This window comes from Castor canadensis, chromosome 8 (genome assembly GCF_047511655.1).
Source record: "Castor canadensis chromosome 8, mCasCan1.hap1v2, whole genome shotgun sequence".
NCBI classification, from domain to species: Eukaryota; Metazoa; Chordata; class Mammalia; order Rodentia; family Castoridae; genus Castor; species Castor canadensis.
The window spans coordinates 112,524,749-112,543,157 of NC_133393.1; the positions used below are offsets into that span (position 1 = coordinate 112,524,749).

The 18,409-nt window shown below is 34.1% G+C and overlaps 1 protein-coding gene across 1 annotated transcript in view; it reads left to right on the forward strand.

The window, feature by feature from the left end:
* Trhde (thyrotropin releasing hormone degrading enzyme) overlaps window positions 1-18,409 on the forward strand; it is a 379,293-nt gene that overhangs the window by 262,533 nt on the left and 98,351 nt on the right. Inside the window, exon 7 of the mRNA XM_020184854.2 lies at window positions 3,184-3,249. Within this exon, the coding sequence (XP_020040443.2) occupies window positions 3,184-3,249 (66 nt within the window). The remainder of the gene's footprint in view (window positions 1-3,183; window positions 3,250-18,409) is intronic.

An 18,409-nucleotide genomic window follows, 5' to 3' on the forward strand; every position in this document is an offset into this window, starting at 1 on the left:
CACAAATACCATTTCCTTAGATACCCACATCCCTCTAGTTATAACTTCTCCTGAATCTGGAACACAGTAGAATACGTTCTTTCATCAGTCATCTTATATTGCTTTGAATCTCTTCTCACTTAAGAGGTTTTGAATTTTTGAGAATGGAGACTGTGTCATTCTTATTTGTATTGTGCAGGATACTGAAAACACCACCAAACTCAATAAACATATGGAAAGAAATAATTTAGTTGAGAAGATCTCTGTTTCTTTAAAACTAATTACTTATCACTAAAGTACAACAATGAAGGAATAAATTGTATTTCTTGAATGAATAGCTGGTTGTTGAGAAAACAAAGTCATTGCTCTGTGTGTAGATAATTTCTTTCATCCACTTTTTGCATTAAGGGATCCCGTCCTCTTAAGCCAGGCACAGGAAGAGGTGATACCAAATATGAGGACATTACTTTTCTCTGCAGGCATTTGCTTTCTCTGACTCTGGTGTGCACACCAATTATTTCAATGTAACATAAAAAAATTGGTAGCACCTTATATGGAAAAGAGAAATTGCTAAATAAGATGGATTTGTAAGTATACCTTTGTGAAATATTCTTTCTGAAACCTTAAATCAGTTATTTATCTTAGCATCTTCCTTCTGAACCTTAGTTAAACAAACACTGTGAAGGGTTTTCGTGAACTATTCTCAAAATTTAAAATGTCTTGTAGAAATAATATAATTACTTTCCATAGAGCTACTCAGGCTGCCTAAGTGTCCAGTTTGTTTGCTTGGGGTTGGAATTCTGAATCAGAAATGAGTACAGGTTATGATATGGTAAGCAATGTTAGCTTGATGAACAAATGTTTTAAAGACATGATGAATGGGGATTAAGTGTTTTCCTTAAAAAAGCATTGATAATGAATTATGACTTCATTACAAGGAGTGCTTTTTGATGCATGCCATCTATTGTAGGTGCCTAGTATGCATTGGCTAAATGATGACAGTTGGCATGCCCATCTGTTTATGAACTCCTATAAAATCAGGTTTTAAAAAACTAGCTTTGGTAAGAAAAGGCTAAATATAGAATGCATGCTGCTCCAGAGAACATTAAAAATTTCAAGTGACAAATTTTCTAAAAGTTAGCTGAATTACACAATATAGCAAAATAAGGAGTTCAGTGATGTTATGTAACTTTTGAATATTGATTTTATTTCTAGGTTTTATTTCCTTGTAGCACTGTGCTCCAGCTTAACCCAGACCAGAAAATCAGTCCATTCTTTATGATTCAAAAGCATTCTTTTGTCATTAGACCATGCGAAATAGATAGTTTTTATAGCCTGACAAGAGAACCAGTCATCATTACCTAGAGGGAAACACTTAAATCCTCAGAAGATAGCTATTCCATTCTGAAGGAAAATTTGAGTTCATTGCTTGAGATTCTAAGTTCACTCCCCAGGTGGAAAGGGTTAGTCCTTGCTGAAAAACTGACAGTTTTCACCCTCAGGGTGAGCAGATCAGATTGGAAAATGTATAGGAGGAGAAATTGTCAACGAAATTTAAGGAGCAGAGCTGATAAGTTCTAGAGGGAATTCTAACCTGGTCCCCAGATTGAATTATAAATGCTTATGTTTTATGGACTTGCACAAGTGTGCAGAAGATGAAGAGAAAGAAGAAAAAGAGACTAAAAAATAGAAGGTTTGAGAGGAAAACATATCTGGAGAGGCATAAAGCTGTATGGTTTTCCAGCTTATCATTTGTTGAGATGAAAATAAAATACCTATTTGAGGAGCAAGTTTGGTAGGGATTGAAATGTTTAGAGACATTGATTTAGTATTTCCTGATTCATGCAGTCTCAGTGTTATAGTGCATTAGAGTCCTGAAATTATAGGAAATAGTTTTAATAACACACAATGGGAAATCACTGTTGTTTTTCTGGATTGACTGAAAAAAGTACATTGCCAGGCTGGATGACAATCTTATGGGAGTGCCTGTATGTGAGTCACATGATTCTCTTGAAAAGAAACATCTTTGATCAATATATCTTGTATGCATGTATTGCAACATCACATAGAATCAATTAACATGTACAATTAATACATGTTTGTAAAAAAGTAAAATGAGAAATATTGCAAGAAGTATTGCTGCAATGTGAGCATTTATAATGAGTGTGAAGTGGAACATAGAATCATAAAGGAACTCTCCCCAAACCAGGTTATCATTTATGTTTAAAGATTCACTATTTATGACCACTGCCCCATAGCTGAAACAACTTGTTGTAAATTGAAGTATCTTCTTGGAGGCTTGTTTATATTTTACACACAAATTTGTGGTGATCATTCAGGCTTAACTATCATTACTTGGAATGTTTTGAATTGATTGCATGCCTACATGTTTGTACTGTTATTGTTCTATAGTATTATAATAATGGTTCTCAAGGTTAGATTGACTCTATTAAGTTAGCATTTATTTTCTTACTCTAAACATTTATATTTATCACATATATTTTATTTACGTAATGGCATATAAGACTAAATCCAGCTTTTAAGAAGAAATAGACAAGATATAAAAATAACTAGCCAGATTGAAATAACACTGATAGGTCACATTCCTATAGTACTTCTTATTTTTCACACCACTTTGAACTGTTTTGCATATATTAATTTGTGTAAATGGGACTATTATTATTTATCCATTGCAAGAGAAAAAAATGGGAAAAAGGAGGGGTTGCATAACTTTCATGAATGAGCATAATAAGAAGCAAAGCCATGATTTGAACCTAGGCAAATCTGACTGGTTGTTCCTCTCTATTCTACTTCTACAAGTATTCTTGGTTGAGTTAGGAGTATAGTAAGTTCCTATGTTACTCTAGGGCTGTATGTTAATATGGATATTTATTAATATGGGCATCCTTCCTTTACCAGACTATAAGAACATGTTTATTAACTTTTTTCATATACAGTGTTCAATAAAATGTTAATTACTCCTGAATTCCAGCTTATTGTTTGATATATTTTGTCTGGAAAATTTCCATTTTTCAATTGTAAATTTTACACCTACAAAACTTTAGATCCACAAAAGATTGCAATTTTTATCTAAAAGTGGGATATTCTTTTACAGTTTTTCCATTAAAAATTAAAAATAGAAGAGCATGAATGATGCAAAGTTTTTGGTTGAATTTATTTTCACTTTGATACTCTTTCTTGTAGGGTGCTGCTTTAATAAGAATGCTGGCTAATTTTATGGGCCATTCAGTTTTTCAGAGGGGTTTACAAGTAAGTAGAATGCTTTCTAATTTTTTCCTACATTTTCCTTGTCAATATATTTAGTTTTAGAATATTTCACAACATGAGAAATTACTAACACACAATTGATGAGTTTATGGAAAACTTTAAGATGTGTGAAGTTAAGTATCATTTTTCTGTCTGACAAAAGAAGGTTGAAGCTAGAAAATTCACTGTATCAACTGGCAAAACTTGAATAATAGTTTGAATACAATTTAGATTCTGCTTAATTTGCTTTATAAAATTGACATAATTTTCACATATGTCAGATAATCTATGTAAGACTTGCAGAATGGTTGGCATCTTTTTCTTCCATTTAAAAGTTTATATAATATGAAAACAAATTGCATTGGTCTTACTAGAATTACAAATAGCCCCAAGATTTTCGGTGATTTAACAGGTATTTACTTATAGTGCTGTTTTTTTCCTGTTGGTATATATGAATTGTTACTTGTCTAATGAAAATTAAATATTTTTATTTAAATTAAAAAATTAAATGATTTTTAAGTAGAAAAAAACAGTAGTTTTTCATATTGCATTTACAGTAACATGGAATCTACTCTTTGCCTTTTCTTTTCTTAGAAAAGGAAAATTATTAAATTTTTTTGAAATGGATATAATTATAGAAAATGGAACTTTTAGTTCATTGAATCTACTGGAGTAAATCATGTTCCTACTAGCTGTGATTGATGAATTATTTATGATGCATTCTGCTACTTAGAAGTGTCCTTTAAAGTAAATTGATGTTCACCTGAAATACAATTATGCTAAGACAGAGAGAGCAATCAATCTTATCTGTTCTTAGTAAGCTTTTCATTTTGAAATTTAAATAAACTACATCTGGGATCAGGTCATATTTTAGTAGTATAATTTTATCTTTACCCAAAATAAGCTGAAAGATAAAACTGAAGATAAACTTGATAATAAAGCAAGAGTTGTTTGTTATGACAAACTACATGTACTTAATCCAACAAAGAAAAATACCTGAATTTCTTGAAAAGTTATTTCTCTTAGAAAATATTTTTTTAACAGATTTGTTTTGGCAAGAGTTGAAATTTATTTTAATCAGCTCTTTCCGTTAGGGGCACCTTCAGAAGAGCTGACTCCTTTGAACCTATTTGCCAAATGCTAGCATCTCTATTCTGATCGCATAGTTGGGAAAACCTTTTTTCTTTTTTTTTCCACAAGGAGTGCCCTCCATGAATATCAACTATCTGGAGGAATGTCTTTCCTTATCCCCATTCCTTTGTTTTTCCTCATCTATGTTGTAGCATGACAGTTAAAAAAATATTTAAGCTCTCATAAGGGCAGTACAAACTGAATTTGACTTCCTGGTAGCAGGTTGATGTGAAACCATTTTCTGTATACATTTGGTATTGTTTTGCTTCATCTGTGTGCATGGATTTGCTCAACAAATTGAATAACTTTAGTTATATTATTTGGAAAGGATTATTGTTTTGCAACATTTTTCTTATCCCATTGTACTTCCTATGGCATGCAAAATATATAATTTCAGTACATCTTTTTCTACTGACCCAACCTGTTCAGTTTTATCTGAAACAGAATTTATTCTCTGACTCCCATAATACTAAACCATCTTTGAAACTTGCGTTAAGGTATGCTTTTATGCTCTGATACTTGATTTGGTTAATTTTCAATTGAGGGGACTCTATGTTTGTCAACATTGCATTTCATTTGCCTCGTGACATCTCATTGATCAGATAGATCTGTACCCTTGAGTACTTCTCTTGCAGCTTTATTTATACTCATCACTCAAACTGATTTAGTGTATCATCAGCAGTTTGGATTAGTTTACAGTAGATCTCTATGTCTAGGTGATAAATTATTATCTCTTGTGCATGAAGATGTATGGGGTACATTTTGGTGATGACCTCTGAACAGACACTTCATGTCATGGTGCTGAGTGGTCACTGAGCTGATATTAATAAGCTTCCTGTCTAAAAGGCTCTGGGGAGTCCTGGTTTACAAGTTGTTGAAAGAGCTAATCTGGGTTGTCAGCACTTACCTTGGTTGGAAAATCTATTAATTGTTTTTACATTAACCATGGATATTTCTAATTTGACAAATGAAAGTTGATCATTTGCAAACAGACCCAGGGTTACAAGTACAGGCAATTCCAAATGGCAAATAGTGTGTTTTTCATATATTTTCCTTCCTTCTTGCCTTCTTCCTCCCCTTCCTTCAGTCTCTGCTTTCTTTCCGCTTTTACTTTTTTTCTTCTGAGCTCAGACTTTATCCCTCATGTTCCTCATAGAAATAATGGTGCAATAGCAGCTTCTTCTTGGCCTATTATCTACTTAAATTTTGTAGTATTCTGCAGTTCTGTGTATTCTTACAGCCCATCTTAGAAGCTCTTTTGGGAATAAGGCTGAGGCAACATTATTTACAAGTGCTGACATTATACACATTATAACATACATGCTGCAAACAAATATTTACATAACTATATAAACCATAAGAAAGTAGTAGATTTCCGGGTCCATTTATATATACACATTTTACTTATAAAATATCTAAATATAAATTCAACAATACTTCATGTCTTTGGTAGTATGTTATATGGCAATGTATATTTTCAATTTCATATCAAACATACAGTCCTAAGAAGGCAGGGACTTTGGAAATGTTTTCAGAAAAGTTTGCTTCTGGTAGCCATTTAACCCGTTAGATAAACTGTAACAATCTCTAGAGAAAAATTCCATACTTAATAATTATACCTTTCCTCGCTCTGAGGTTCTTGAATACATTTTTATCTAATTCTTAATTAATTTTTGGAGTTTAGTCTGATGCTTAAATGGCTCAATTTTGTAGTTGTTTCTTAAAATAATTGTCTTAAACCATTCTTTTCAATAGACTACATACAAACATAAAATTGACCTTTCATACAACTAATAAACTAGCTTCAATTTTATCTTCATCTTTCTTTTATTTTCTTGAGGTACTAGGCATTGACCCTAGCTCCTCACACTTACCCTACTTGAGCTACACTACCAGTTCTGTTGCTAAATGCTCAGGTTGGCTGCAAACTCCTGATCCTGTTACCTCCAGCTCCTCAGTAGTGCTTCAGTTTTAATGTTTGAATTGATAGTGAAACTTGGGGTAAATCAAGTTAAACCCTTCTCTTCTTGGATCATGTGTACCAGTCATAAATATATTTTTAAAACAGAAGTGATTATATTTTTGCAAGCTCTACATTTCTACTGTTCTATATAATCCATTTCACAAAATAATAGCAGAAGTATTTTAGGAAGCTTGAGGCAATAGCATAAGAGGGAAGAAATAATTCTCAGTTCTACTTCTAATTAATACTAGGCCTTCCTTCTACAATTGCTGAAATCTTTCTTGGCCTCTGGCCTTATATATATGCAAGACTAAATTCTCCAAGATTCTATTCATTTTTTGTATTCTCTGAATCTGAGATTTAATGCAGTTTACTATTTGGACAATTTGTGTTTGATATATTTAATTTGGGGCAGCTGTTTTAATTTGATGGGAAAAATCACAAACTATATGTGCAAGAGTGAGTGACTCATTGTTCTTGAATCTTTAGGTAACCATTTGAATATTATGACTGCGTGGCCATAGCTGGGCTGAGTGGCTTGTGCCTGTGACCCCCAGATACAAGGAGGCCATAAGCAGAAGGATTGCCATCTGAGGCTGGCCCAGGCAAAAACACTTTAGCTATATAAAAATAGTTAAAGTGAAAAAAAGACTAGGGAGTCACTCAAGTGGTAGAGCTCTGCCTAGCAAGTTTGAGGCCCTGAATTCAAACCCCATTACCAACACCAAAATAGAAAGCAAGCAAGTGGGAGGGAGGGAGGGAAGGAAGGAAGGAAGGAGAGATGGAAGAAAGGAAGAAAGGAAGGAAGGAAGACTGTTAATATTGATGTATGCAGTACAATATAGTTAGTCAAACCAGACTGTGTTCCCATTTTGCTAGTAGTATGTTTAATTTTATCAGTATTAGGAAACAATGTTTCTTTGAATTTTTGCCTATCTGCTTATTTTTCTATTTTGCTATATTTTTGTGATTAAGATTCAGTTGTCTTAGATGACATTTGCTAAGGAGTCTTTAAAATTTCTTGGTGAATTTCAGTGTATATGTTCTGTTTTCTAAGGTCAGAATTTCTACTTGCACTCCTTAAATCTGGAATTAACTCTGCTGCCTGGTCTGATGGCAGTGATGTATACTAAAGGCTGGTCTAGAGGACACTCAGCCTTCCCTCCCCTCCCATCATGAGTGTCATTGTAAGTGACTGAAAAAATGGAAACTTGCTTTTTCAATGACAAGGAGAAATATTGCTTCTGATACCAAGGGCGACTCAGTGGAATTTAAATTTTTCATGGCCCATGTTCCAATTCTTTTTTTTTTTTTTCTTTTGTAGTACTGGGGTTTGAACTCATAGCAAACTTGCTAGGTAGTTACTCTACCACTCTACCACTTGATCCACAACCCCAGCTTATTTCCAGGTGATCTGGACAGCAGTTCTTCTACTTAGGCTTCCCATGTAGCTACAGTGATAGGCACACACGATGGCATCCTATTGGTTGAGATGGAGTCTCGTCTCCAACCATAATCCTCTGAAATTTCTGCCTCCTGAGCATCCAGAATTACATGTGAGCCACCATACCTGGCATTCCAGTTGTCATGGTTCTTTACTTTCCCAGTCGACATGTTAGCTTTTAAATAAAAGACCTAATAAAACAAAGAGGTTAACTTGAGTAGTAACTTTGCCATGCAGAACTTCAAACTTCAAACTGAAGTTTTGTTTTCATATACACTGCTTCCAAGACTATAAAACATACAGCACTCCTTTAGCATAATCACAGATCACACTCTTTCCTGACCTATACCTTTACCTGATAATTTAAAGAACCAAGGTTATCATTTTCTGTCTGTAATTTCTCCAGTCCAATCAGGAGTAGCCTGTCCTTCTCAAAGACTGTTTGTCATAATGTTTTGTTTTGTTGTGGTCCTGGAGATAGAACCCATAGCCTTGCACGTGTTAGTCAATGCTGTACCACTGAACTATGCCCCCAGCCCTGCCATGATGTCCTATTGAAGCAGTCATTTGTTTTTCCATGGCATATTGTTCATTTTAGGAAATTACTGGATAATACTTTAAGACACTGTTTTGCCCCTGATAACTGCGAACTACCTCCTTTAAAACTAATCAAAACAGGCAAGCACTTGTAGGCAGCCATCCTCAAAGGTCTGGAATCACTGCTGTTATGCAACCAGTAGCAAAATCAAGACGATTCTAGTTATTTCAAACAGAAAGAGATTTAACATTGGGTATATATAGTTTCTAAAACTAGGAGGGGTATGGAAGGAAAAATCAGGAAAGCCACTTCCAACTTTCATAAAATCAAGAAATTTGGGTATTGTGGGGACCTAATAGTCATATTCTCAGTGGCCTACACTACACCTGGAAGCCCCTTGTCTTCTGCCAAAACTGACTTCTAGCTGTATATGAGCAATGAAGGCTCTTCCTTCTTTAGTTCCTCTATATCTCTTATGCGTGCTTTTCTTTTTATAGAATTGAAACTTGGACCTAACTAGCAAAGGATTATTAGAAACATAGCTTTTAGGCTTCCAGTGCATACAATGCTCAAGAGTGTGGAGGGTTGTGGGAGTGGCAGTGAATTACTAACAGACATTCTGACACACTTGGTGTATGCACATCTTTGTTCTATTGATTAAATTTTACTTGCATTATTTTAATACTTTTTCTTGGTGGTACTGGGGTTCAAACTCAGGGACTAGTGCTTGCTAGGCAGGTACTTTTATCTCTTGAATTATTTTTATAAGTTGTCATATAGAGACTTAAAAGCCATTAACTCTCTGATTTATCTCTTCCTTTATATTCGTATCAAGACTATGTGATACTTCCCTAGTTAGAACAGAATGTTTTGAGTTCAATAATTTTGTTCAGTACACAATGAGAGAAACTGGGAAAATTAAAAGCAATAATGAGCACATTTCACCCACTTCAGAACTGCCATCCTTTTGCTTGTGATGTGTGTAATCTCCAGTCTCCCCTTTGAATGAATTGATTTATTTAGGCAGGTGAATCAGTATCAGTAATGTATCTAAATTTTTTTTTTAATTTCTGAAGTTATTATTCATCTGAAAAAAAGGAGCTGAACAAAAGACAGGGGAATAATATTGGAAATAATTGTTTTGATTTTTCATTGACAAGAATTTCAGGCTTTTCATTTGCATGATCACAACTGTGGGCATGAGCCCCTCATTCTACCTCCCAGATGGGCCAGTCCTGTTGGGATATAGTACATAAAGGACTGAGAATCTAAGCAGGTTGCCTAAATTGCTTTTGATTTAAGACCAACTCCATACAGGACATCTGGAAAGTAAGCTTATGTATTTTTTCAGCCCAGGTCAAGTGAGTGATCATGACTAAGAAAGCTGCATATTGCATTACCTATTGAAACTTAAACAGAGTCAGCGAAATGCAGTAGGTAGGTCAGCAGTAACCAGAAGCTCTCCCTGAACACAAGTTCAAGTTACACTTTTAAAATAGAATGTAATTCTTACCTTAGCTCCCCGTTTTTGTTTGTGGTAAGGTAAGGACATCTCCAAATTCCTTTCTAGGTCATGGCCTAAGGATAAGCTAGCAAGATCATGCTGGGCCTTCATGTCTGTGTAATATTCACTTGAAAGTGATTTTCCCATTATACTGCCGCAAGCATAGAGTTCTTTCTTATGGGACACTCTGGTGGAAGTCCTGCAGCATAAGCTCATTTCTGTCCTCTCGTCTACATGGATAAACTTTAGTGTCCAGTGGTGTTGAATTTCTTTCCCTGTGTGCTACCTAGGATATAATCATGCTCCAAGTTTGCCCTTCTTATTTTTTTGCTGTCTCTTTAAAATTTCTTGGTGATTTTACATAACCCCTTGAAATCTTATTTTTTTAATGTTTTGCTGGGTGAGGGTACATTGTGGCATTTTCAAAGGCTCTTACAATGTATCAAATACATCATACATGGATTTACCTCCTCCCTCACTCTCCTTTATTCTTCCCCCATTCCTGGAATAGTTTCAAGACTTATCATTTTTACATTTACATACATGTGTACACAGTTTTTGTACCATATTCACCCTTCCACTCCCTTTCCCCACCACCTTCCTCCTCCCACTTGTTCTCCCCTCCTGTTGCCCGATTTTGTAGAGGAAAAAAGAAAAATGTTATTTTTGCTTGTTTGAGATAAAGGTTGCTACCCAGGGAGTTTCCTTGTATATATGTACTATAACCCTAATTGGTTCATCACCTGTATTTTTTTCATTTTACCTTAGTCCTTTTCTTATGGTGGTTTGCTGGCAGAGTGGCTCAAGTGGAAAGAGCACCTGCCTAGCAAGTTGAGGTCCTAAATTCAAACCCCTTGAACTCTTTAGAGTGATTCCTATAAAGTCTCTTCAATATATACTTGTCTATCCCCTAACATCCTTTGCAATTTTTATATTTTTCATTTACTGGAGATCTTCTTATTTAGTGCATATACATTAATTTTCACTTGTATGTAGCAATGGTCATTGTTAAAATATGCTAATGACCAATAAATTAGGACCTATCTTGTTATTAAAATTTAGTTTAAATTCCTATAGCTTGAAGCCTGATTCTAAGCAAGTATTATAGGCTTATTTAAAAGTAAGTAATTCAGGTAATGATACTTTCAGATAGAACTTTGGTTATATTAGACCTTCCTTACTATATGTTAACTTGTTTTAATCTTCCTAATTAAATTTTTTTCTTTATTCTGATTTTTCTAGAAATAAAAAATAAAGCTATAATTATGAAATTCTCAGATAACATTGATTGGCTCAGTAGCTATTAAAAAAGCAATTAGTGCACAGTACTGTTGCTTTTTCTTTTCAAACAAAACAATGTTGTTTTAATGATTTGAACCTAGGAGTATCATTCTTCCTGTGTTATGAGTCAACATAAGGAAACTGAAATTATGAACAAAGATCCTTGTTAAACCTGCTGTAAACTCAAATCCTGAAATCCCTATCTGAAAGTGAGTCACCTTCCTGATCAACCAGTGAGGGCAATTCAACAGCATCTAAAATATGGTTAAATAAAGAAAGATCTCTCTTAATTAGTATTTAACTGTTCTTTTCCATAAGGTAACTTACAACAAGATGTTTGGCTCCAATTATCAGGGTGGAAATTGCTTATGCAAATCAATGTAAGGCAATGAGGCATACATAAACAGCAAAAAAGGAAATATTATTATTATTGGTTTGTGCTCATAAAATTCTGATAGCCTGAAAGTAATGACAGGCACAAAGCCATAGGGATTATTAGTAGCAGCAAGATACTCAATAACTTGTGTTCCAGTGAGGTGCTTTATGTTAACATGTGTTTTCAGTATTTTTATTTGACAAAGTCAGGCGTATGCTTGTGAGAGAATATTTGCTACCTTGCATGTAGGTTTTTAGATAAATTAAAGGTCAGAAAATAATAGGACAGAGACAGTATATCAAAGTTATTTCTTTTCTGGAGAGTACTATGTTTTCATCCAGATGGTGGTTGAATCATGCTTAATCTAAAATGACTGACTGTAGACAATTTTGCTCAAATGTCTCCATGTTACACTTAAAAAGCTGTACAATTTTAGATATATTATAGGTAGAAAGGTTAACACTTGGTAATAATTTACTATCACTCAATACCATGTATGACCTAACTATAAAACTAAAATGAATGAATATGCAGTGGAATATGTATGGTCTATAAATTCCACATATACAATTTAAAGAAAAATATGGATAAGAATTAATCATTCTATCTCCAGTACAAAATAAACACTTCCAAAAATTAAATAGCAATAGCTACTCTCATTTCTGAATGAGTAAGAAATCGGTTTTATTCACCAGTTTCAATTATTTTTCATATATAGCTTACTGATTGAATCCTTATTACTTTGTGACTGATTTCAATGTCGTAAACTGGCTATTGTGGCTAGAGAGCATTAGCTAAAAAGCCTTTTATTATTAAAGAAACATATCTCTTCATGGTTATCTTTACTGGCACTTCACATAGCTTAATGGGAGGCTCTATAAATGTGTATCTACTAGCTATCTTTTTTCTGCTAATTAAGGACTCAAGATATATATTTAACCTAATCAAGTTAACAGTATAACATGATGTCCTTGATTATCTTGTTTAAAAATTATCTGTGAGATTATGAGATACATTCAGCAGAGGATGGTTTTATTTGTATGCTAGTGTTTGTAAATGAGTTTCAATTTGTAAATATGCACATACTTGGCTTGGATGCGCCTACCTAAAAACTGTTTTTGGCCTTTCTAGACATTATATTGGGTCAGGTTACTTGTTCAGAAGTATAATAAACTTACCTTAGAGGCAGTTTATTCTAACCTATTTAGCTCTTGAATCAGCAGTTTTCTTTTCCTTTTTAAAGTTTATTTTCCTATTTTATGTTCTCTTTTCAGAAAGTGCATGTAACAGACCAGAACTACATATTTGACAATGCTATATGTTTTGAGGCCCCTGAAAACTCCCTTCTAAGTTGGGAATATTTTTCCTCATCACTTATATTTTCATTATTGGTGATAACATTTTTATATAGTTTAGTACTAGTAATATGACATAGCTGTCCCATAATACTCTAAGCTCTGTCATTGTATGTGAGCTTCTAGGTTGCTTTTTAAATTTTTGTTAAGTAGCAAAAATAATCATTAGATGATAGATTTTCCCCATATGTCTTTGATGGCCTCTTTTAACACATTTCTGGAAGCTTATTATCAAATTTTCCTCCAAAATATTAAACCAATATAAAACATTAGAAGTAAAGTATGAATGTTCTTTTATTATACATTAAGCAAACAACATTGAGCCTTCTAAAACTTCAACACTAATATCTCACAAATTCAGTAAGTAAACATTAATAAAGTATTATTTCTGTTTATTTTAAACAAGTAAGGTTGAATTTTTAAAATATATTCTGTGCCTTTCACTCTTTTCATTTACTCTTTGTAACTTTTACTCATGCTTTTAACTGAATTTAAAAATTGAAGTCCTACTATCTTTTTCATAAACATGTATTGTTGTATTATAATGAGCCATAATATGTCAGATATAAGAACTTCCTCCTGTAATATGTAATAATAAATCTGTGAAAAGACTTATAACATAGTGGCTTAAGAAAAATGTTGCAAAGGCTTATCCTATGTTACATATTTGAAAACTGGCTGACGAAAAATATAGATGCATTCAAAATTCTACTAGTATTCCTCTGTATCTTTGTCTATGGAAGAGAGAGTTGCAAGTTAGCATGGCACAAAGAAATGGTGATATCCATTTGTTATAATGAATTTGATTTTCCTTAGCAACAGGTTTCCTACATCTCCTACTTCCTGTGATTATTTTACAGATCGTTTTTTCCATTTGAGAAAAATAACACATTTAATTGTTAAAATAATTTCTTAATACTTTGTGCTAATAAAATAAATGAAAACTATGATTTCATTAGTTTTGCTTAGTGTTATCTCTGCAGTCCACTCCACATTGCTCACCCATCAGACATGTTCGGTCATTCACTCGTTGCACACATATTTATTAGACACTTACTCTATGTCAGAAACTGATAAATACCAAATGTTCGGGGCATGCTGTAACCAGGAGATATGGCTCATATCATGAATCATGTGCTAGGATAAGGGAGACACAAACTAAATAGGTAATATATATAATATGTATTATATATGTAGCATATAAATATTATATATATATATCCTCAATGTGATAAGTGCTAGTAAGGGAAAAAATAGGATATTGTGAGATGAAAGATGTAGGAGAATTAGAGCAACTTTAGGTTGGAAGTTAAAGTAATTTGTAAGTTGAAATCTGAAGGATAAGAAAGGGGATAGGTGAGATCCCGGGGAGAGGGAAAGACTAAGAATATTTAAGGACAAGATAGAAACTGATCTGGATGAGCAAAGTTAGAGGTAGGAGAGGTAGGCAGCCTCCAACTGTGCAGTGCCCAAGTAGATCTGTGTTAAGTAGTCTAGATTCTATTCTGAGTGCAGTAGGATGCTTTTAAACAATTTTGAAATGGATGTGACATAACTCTATTTGTATGTAAACCAGTTATCTGGCTAGTTGTATTAATGCACTGGGACTGAGGTCATTAGCCTACCAAAAAATGAATGGTAAAAACACATGGAGGCTGTTTCTACATTCAGATGAGAGATTATAGAGGCTTAAACACTTAGTATATATACAGAGACATAAAAGATGCCACATGCTTTTTGAAGGTAGAATTAAATGGTCCTATAGATAGGTTGGCTATAGATGTGATATGAGAGGTGAGAAAGAGAAAGTAATTAGTGACAATTCTGAGGTTGAGAAGTTGAGGGCCTGGGACCAAGTCCTGAAGGGATGTAACAATTGGAGGCTGAGAGAAGAGGCAGGTTCTGTGAAAGAGACTGAGATGGAATAACTGGAGAGGCAGGCAGGAAGCAAAGGCATCACTTGTCACTAGTGGAAAAAGAAAAACTTGTTTCAAGAATAAAAAGTGGCCAGAAAGGTTACTGTGAAGTTGAAGTAGGATAAAAACGAACACTGAAAAGTGTTCCCTTTTGGCAGCCTACAAACTCCTTAGTTTTCATAGAATGGGTTAAAGAGTAAGTTGGAAATATGGAAGAGGACCCATTGTATGTAGAATAAAATTTAAAGAACTTTGCCAAAGGAGATTAGAGAGCCTTGTTTTATTTTTAAAGTTGAGCTATTGCTGTACTTGTTTTAGGCTGCAGAGGAAAATTTGGGAGAGGATATGTTTGCTAATGTTGGAGAGACGTCTGAAATATTGGTCCTTGAGAAAATGAGAAGACTAGTCTTTTGTTTTCTGACTGAATGTCACTTTATTTTTTTAATTTAATTTAATTTTTGAATTAGTGTACAGTAATGATACAAGGAGATTTTGTTGTGATAATTCCATAGATATGTACAGAGTACTTTGAACGTTCACTCCCTCCATTATATTTCCATTACCTCCTTCTCTCTCTTCCCCACTTTTTCAAATAGTGTTTTTTGGGTTTCATCTTTCCAACATATTTGGAGATCTGAGAGTGGGAAAATGAGGGAAGTCCTTTCTGAGACTTTGATATGTTCAGTTCTTTGCGAAAAGGTCAGTAGCTGAATGCAGGCGAGGTGAGAGTAGGAGGTGAAGAGGTTTGCAGCCTGACGATTGGGAAGGGTAGAAAGGACTGCCTGATGGCTCTGATTGCTTATTGAGTTTAGTGATGGCTGATGAACTCTAAAGCCAAGTTCTCAATTGCATGGTTTCTCTTGGGATATTCAGCTGCATAAGGCAGGTCTTGAGAACACAAACACTTGAATTCATCCAAGACTGGGTGTTTTTGCCAAGATAGTTCAATTGGAGAACTGGGCTACAAAAGAATTGAGGATATTTGCCAAGAATTGATTGCAACAAACTATGAAATCTAAGTTGGATACTTAGGCAAGTGAAGACAGAAGGATATGTCAGACAAATACTTGCCATTAATAATGACAAAAGTAAACAAAATATTGTATTAGCAAAGCATTAAGATTTTAATACCTTATAAAAAGAAATTTTCCATATTTCTGAGCATGTGGGGAATTTAAGACCTCTATGAATTATCCTTATGTCATGACCATTAATATGAGAGTGTTCCAGGGAACTTTCTGTGTCCAGAATATACAGTAAAGATTCCTCTGTCCAGCTGACTGGATTCATAGAGTGCACTGATCTGTGAACGAGAAAGAAGTAAACATGGTGCACGTTTCTTGAGTTCAATAATTAAATTTTCTAAGCCTTTCTGGTCACCTGAAAGTTAGTGTGTCTGTACTGCTTTAGTGACAACTGGGGTGAGTCTGTTTCATGCCGATGAGTTTAATTAATGCTTCCATTTCATAAGTCACTCATCAATGGTCTTGTAATCTTTGTAGAGCAGTGTGAAAAACAAAGTGGTAAACCCCACATCCCAAAGAACTAAGACCCTTTTCTTTCCCACACTTAGAAGAGAGTCTTCTAAGCTCTCTTTTTCTTTTTCTTCCCAGACTTCTTCTTCTTTATCCCCTCTCTCCTCCTGTATATTGTCTTCTCCCTCTTGCCTTTCCCCTCTTTGTTCCCTTCTAGCACTTTCCTCCTTCAGGTTAGGCAACATAATTTGGCTTCTAGAACATTTTGGTTTCTCTTGGAGGGAAAGTTGAAAAATATGTAGACTCTAGATTTTTTTCCCCATTGAGCTTGCTATTAGAATAACCAAAGTTTCTTTGTTTTTGGGGGGGTTCAAGTATTTTTCTAAATGATTTTTTTTGTTTGTCATTTTATGGGCATGTACATACCATGTAGTGTATTATCAACATCTTTTCAGATGAAGAAATTGAGGTTTAGAGAAAATGAATACCTTTTCTAAGATCATGTGGCTGGTAAGAATCAGTCTGGATTCTAATCTGATTCTGAATATACACACTTTTTTTTTTCCCTCTCAACTAAATTACATTTTCTTCTCAAGAGACCTCACTAGGGCTGAGGAAAAAAAAGACATTGGAGAGGGGAAATCCACATACATCCCTACAAGCAGTGGGCACCTTGATTTATAAGAGGCAATGCATTTTTACCAGCCAGGATATAATTTATCTATTTTGTGAGCGTGTAGTGGTCAAAGCCCTTTATCAGGGCATTCAGAAAAAAAGCAATTCACAAACTTCAGTTTTACCAATAGATTCATTTTATGTCTCAGTAATATTTCAAACTAGCAGCAATAGTGAGAGGTGGGGATATTTTAGCACTCTGGAACACCCTGATAGACTATTATATTTACAGTATTTCGCTGATAGGTGTAGAACCCTGTCAGGTTGTCTATAATGGAGTACAAATGTAACAGTGGCAATGTTGTAACTCTGGTAATGTGCTTGCATGTTAGAGCACTGATGGCATGATACATGATTACAGTATTAGAAGTATCTGAAAACAAACACAAAAGTAGTGTGAGAAGGTGCCATTGTCTATAATCGAAAACAAACAAGCAAAAAAAAAAATCCTTTCAAATGCTGGGACAGATATTTTTTATTCATAATTTTTTTTATCTCTGCTATATTTAGCAACCTGTTAGGAAAACATTTTACATAATTGATATTCATTAAGTGGGGTAATGGATTTTTGAAATATGTAAATGCCTTTTTGTTCCTAGAGAAATATCCATATAGTCCCATATCTAAGCAAGACACTTTTAAAGGTAAATTTAGAGTAGATGCACTTTAAAAAAATCAGAATCCTAATGGGATGCAAGCAATGATACACACGCAACTGCTTATCTGCAGGTCTCTTCACATGGCTTTCTTTCCTAAATGTCACCTTTTCTTTGTTGGTTTTTCTTTTTCTTTTTTTTAACATTTTGTAATTTGTAGTGTGGTTGGAAACTGCTATACCTGAACAAGGTTAGTTATGGTTTTGGGTACCACTGTATTGCTTTTTTTTTTTTTCTTGGAAGCTGTCTATAATTTAACAACAGAAAGATTTCAATAATTATTCACACCTTTCTATCTTTTGGTTCTTATCTGTTGGAATTAAAATGTAAATATTTCTTATTTCATTTTTTCATGAAGCTTTTGCTTTGCTGCTCGTTTTTATTTAATTTCATAATTTCCAACTGGTCTGCAGTTTTCAGCAGAGTAAATATCTCCATCTATAGTGTAGCTTTCTTTGTCTTAGTTGGTTATCCGTGACTATTTTTGTCTGTTTGCTTCTGTTTCTCAAGGTCAGGGTGGGAAGTGCATGGGCCAGGTTTCAAATGAGTTTATCCAATTCACGTGTGACATTGCTGCAATCCAGCCCTTTTAATCTACTTTTGTTGCTCATGTATTGCAGTCGGGTGACTTACTCTAAGAACACATAGACTTACAAATATGTAAGTTCAGAGTTTCCAGTTTAAAAGCCCTGAAAGACAAAAGCTTTATATAACTTTATTTTTTGTCATTGTTGTCACTCTTTGTGCACCTCTACCTCTGGAACTTACTGTTCCATTTCAGTTCTAATCTTTTTTCTCTAACCTTGTCTGTCATTTTTAAAAAAAAAAATGTATATATCTCATTTCCTC